The sequence below is a fragment of the Cibotium barometz genome, chromosome 41, assembly GCF_041138505.1.
Source record: "Cibotium barometz isolate CiBa-2024 chromosome 41, ASM4113850v1, whole genome shotgun sequence".
In the NCBI taxonomy this organism is placed as follows: domain Eukaryota; kingdom Viridiplantae; phylum Streptophyta; class Polypodiopsida; order Cyatheales; family Cibotiaceae; genus Cibotium; species Cibotium barometz.
Genome location: NC_141086.1, coordinates 21,141,569 through 21,145,382, shown reverse-complemented (window position 1 = coordinate 21,145,382; position 3,814 = coordinate 21,141,569). Strand labels below are relative to the sequence as shown.

The following is a 3,814-nucleotide window of genomic DNA, read 5'->3' as shown; positions in this document are numbered from 1 at the left end:
GAATCTTAATCCAAACATGTAAGAGACTTGTAAAGCAAGTCTTTTAGAACTCCCAGGTAATGATGCATTATCTACAAAATGTGGAACTGGATACTGTATGACTGCACATACATATGGATAAGAATCAAACTTATCAAAGCTCTCTACTAGAATACAGAAACTCTAACAAAGCTCTCTAATAAAAATAGAGAATCTCAATCCAAGCATGTAAGAGATTTTTAAATCAAGTCTTTTTGTTTGCTCTTGCATAGCCCTTCGCGTGCAATGGAGTCACAAGATGTGGGACAGTCCATAGTCCTTCAAATGGGTGAGGCACATCAAAAAGAATATATATTCACTAGTCTTGCAGAAATGAACAAGAAGCTCAGTGCAGAAAATGTGTTGCATACAAGAAGCTCAGTGCAAAATGCAGTCACATTTAACACAGGAAAAAAGTTGCACAACATGATCATAGAAGCCATGGCTGCCACTGGCTGCACTCGATCTTAGAAAAGCAAATGGATACAGAACCTTTCATGTCATTGAGCTGTTGTTCTTGAACCTTAAATGCTTTCAGTATTATTGATCGGTATGCATAAACTCCCATTAAGGGCTCGCACTATTTCCTTTCCCATGCATCCACATAGAATACCTCCACCACATTCATTCCACCTAAATCATACTTTATGGGTTGTGTTCTACCTCCATTCTATCAGTAGACACCCCATGCACTTGGTACTTGCTCCACTGGTCCAAAAGTAGATACGATCAGACAGTATTAGACGCATGTTTACTTCTTACTCTCACGATCATGCCACAAAACCAGTAATGCTACATCCAAGGGGGTAAGAAGGCAATTTAAGGGACACCATCTAGGATAAGGGACGGTTGATGGTGGATGGATGGTTTGAACGGACGTGGAGGTATATAAGGGTGCACAGCAGTCAGACCTGGAAAGAGCAATCAACCAATCAAGGTGGTCCTGAGAGATCATCTCTGATGGCACCATCCAAATCGTAGATTTATGTCCAACCATGATTGCTTAAAAGTACCTGTTGATGCGCAGGTCAGTCCCACCAATTCAGTGCAATGGATGGTGTCAATGGGCTGTACAGTACTGTGATGGACAGGTAAAATTGCCGGAAGCCATGGCCTGGGCCCTGGATGTCTGATGTCTGTTAGGTTTTCAACCGTGGCACAGCACAGGTAAAATTGCCCGTCCATCTGCTGCTTTAGCTGACCGGGACCATTACATGTGCAAACATCCTTATATCCTGCAAAAAGAAAAATCAAAGTTGTCTTCCCTAGGGCTAGAAGCCAAGGGCCCAGAGAGAAAATGACCCTACCACTTATATGTAACTTGCAAACGGGATAATCACAGCCTTTCAGGAGAAAAACTGCTATAAAACGATCGAATGGGTGTGTCCACAACAGGGGATAACGAAAAGAATGCAAACTATCCACAATTGGAGATAAATGTACACAAACTTGTGAAAAAGTGAATGGATGACGGGAGAGATCCCAAGGGGACTCCAGCTGCAGCAATACCATGATGACATACATCTTTACAAACTGTACAGAGAACGTCCCTTAGACCTTCTCTGTAACATCAAGCTTGCACATCGGGCAAAGCTTTGAATGGCTTAGTAGCCACTCAGAACCACATGCGTTGTGGAAGCTGTGCATACATGGCAACAGCATTACCAAATCACCGTCTTTATAGTCAAGCTGGCAGATAGTGCAAAGCCTGGCAGATAACAAACATATAAGAGAATTGATCAGGCAATCACATTAACACATTCATATTGCATCTTGTATAGCAAGATTATAAGCTTCTGTCCATATGGAGTCACTCACTCATCAGAATATGTGTTGTCGTAAATACAATAAGTCAGTGAGTCCACTGTGGCAGAGGAAGCCGTGCATTTCACATCTTCCAGCAGCACAAGATTCTGTGAGAGAAGTGACCAGTGTTGCAAAACATGACACATTAGCCAGTGCAACATCAGCTTCATACATCCATGTACATAACAAACAGCTGGCACGTTACCTCGTAGGACAAGCTACGTGATTCTCTTAACATGTTGACAAGGCTGGCACCTTGCCCATCATCATCATCATCATCGTGTGCACTGGGACCAGTCTCAGACAGGGAAAGAGAGAGAGCTGCAGCACAAACACAAGCCACCAGACTTTGAGACCCTATTTGTGCACTGCACTGCAGTCACACACACATGCGTGTGCACAGAGAGAGAGGGAGAGAGAGAGAGACAGCAGAACAACAAACACTGTAAATACAAAAACCAGATGCATGGCAATGTTTCACTATCAGCTAATGTCAAAACAATTACCGAGGGCTATGTGGAGATCAGTGTCATCCTCAAAATCCTCATAGCCATCCTGATGTAAGCGCCTAGTAGATCGTCCTGCCTGCCACCTAGGAATGGGTCTAGGTGTCACATAAAGCTCCTCGTCACGTTGTATCTCATCCCAACCTTGCTGATCAGATCTCCTTTGCTGTGATGCAGCCTTCCGCCTCCTCCCTGCTAAGGCCATTTACAGTTCATATTAAAGCATCAGCTATAAACATACTGAGGGCGGTCGCACATAATGATGGTTACAGGTAATGAGATGAGGCGACCCATCATGACCAGCCAAATGTCTTGGACAGGGAAATCCTCCTTACCCATGGGAACGAGTAACTATCCTGAGACAGCTCAGAACCTTGCAAGTTTGTCTGTACATAGCACAAAAAACTGAAATCAAACTGCAAGCTTGAAGAAGATGGAGCTTACCTTTTCCACTGGACCTGTCCTTCCTGTGGGCTTGGGTTCCAGGAATCACCGGCACTATCTTTGCAAAAAGGGAAACCATGCTTTTATGTAAACTGAACATGTAAGAAAAAGCAAGCTGTGCGTGTAGTAACACATCATGCATCCACACACCTAAATAGTTTGAAAAATTATACTGTTTTTATAACAAGGAATCATGGTTTTTTACGGTGCCCAGAGAAGCATACCCTCTCTGCAAAAGCATGTGTCCTTCTATGGCATATATAATGAAAACTAGGGTCAAAGTTAGGGGGTGAAATTAGGGTTAGGGTTTAGATTTTCAAGGAAAAAAAGGACCCTACAGCGATTGGGAAAAAAAACAGTTGAAACCCTAGAAAAGCCTGTCGAAGAGAAGAGGAAAAATTGAAAGGAAATCAACAAAACACAGAAGGCCCTCCTCACCTGATGGTTTCGGGGCGGGCGAGTAGCTCATGATCTGAGAACGGAGCTTCCTGCGCGCAGAAAAGATTCAGCAAAACCGAAAATCAGAAGGTTTCAAAATTTGAAGAACGAGGCAGCCAAATTTCAAAAAGGAAAAGTTTTCAAAACGAAAAGCAAACTTACACGTGTCGTCCTCTCAGTGGAGCATTTTTCCGGACACCTGCACTAAGCCGAGTCTAAGCAAGTCGCGCGCCCATGGACCTGCGAAATGCGTGTATCATAGTGGTAAGCTGTTCACGCGGCTATGTGGGTATGCAAGTTCGAAACTCGGTGTGGCGCTAAACTCGGGCACGTTGCGTTGAACTCGGGCACCACCCCGAAAAACTCCGGCCATTTTAAATCTCAGCGATTAAAAACGTCTCGAGATGCCCGCCGACTTCCACACCGTCAATGCCATGCTCCTGGCTTCTTAAATGCACCGTGCCTATTATAGTCGAGGCACTCCGACTCTATGACTCAATGGACTCGCAGTGTCAAAAAAACCATCCTTTAGCGTAAATTTCACGGGTCAAATTGAGAATAACCGGTTATAATTTTGCATAGCCTTGAATTAAAAGAATCAA

The 3,814-nt window shown here is 43.8% G+C and overlaps 1 protein-coding gene across 10 annotated transcripts; it reads right to left on the bottom strand.

Annotated features, from left to right (window-relative positions):
* Positions 1-317: 317 nt before the first annotated feature.
* On the bottom strand, positions 318-3,349 carry LOC147614768 (uncharacterized). 10 transcript variants are annotated; one of them, XM_086780105.1, is made up of 8 exons: positions 3,213-3,349; positions 2,775-2,834; positions 2,331-2,525; positions 2,030-2,145; positions 1,837-1,949; positions 1,541-1,726; positions 1,032-1,253; positions 318-929 (listed from the first exon to the last, which is right to left on the bottom strand). In XM_086780105.1, the coding sequence occupies exons 1-6, from the start codon at positions 3,241-3,243 to the stop codon at positions 1,570-1,572; spliced, it is 672 nt and encodes a 223-aa protein (XP_086636231.1). In that variant the 5' UTR covers positions 3,244-3,349; the 3' UTR covers positions 318-929; positions 1,032-1,253; positions 1,541-1,569. The 10 variants fall into 10 exon arrangements, with proteins under 10 accessions (XP_086636231.1, XP_086636237.1, XP_086636230.1 ...); XM_086780111.1 differs by having other exon boundaries at positions 1,684-1,726; XM_086780104.1 differs by having other exon boundaries at positions 1,468-1,726; positions 3,213-3,342.
* Between the last annotated feature and the right edge of the window lie 465 nt (positions 3,350-3,814).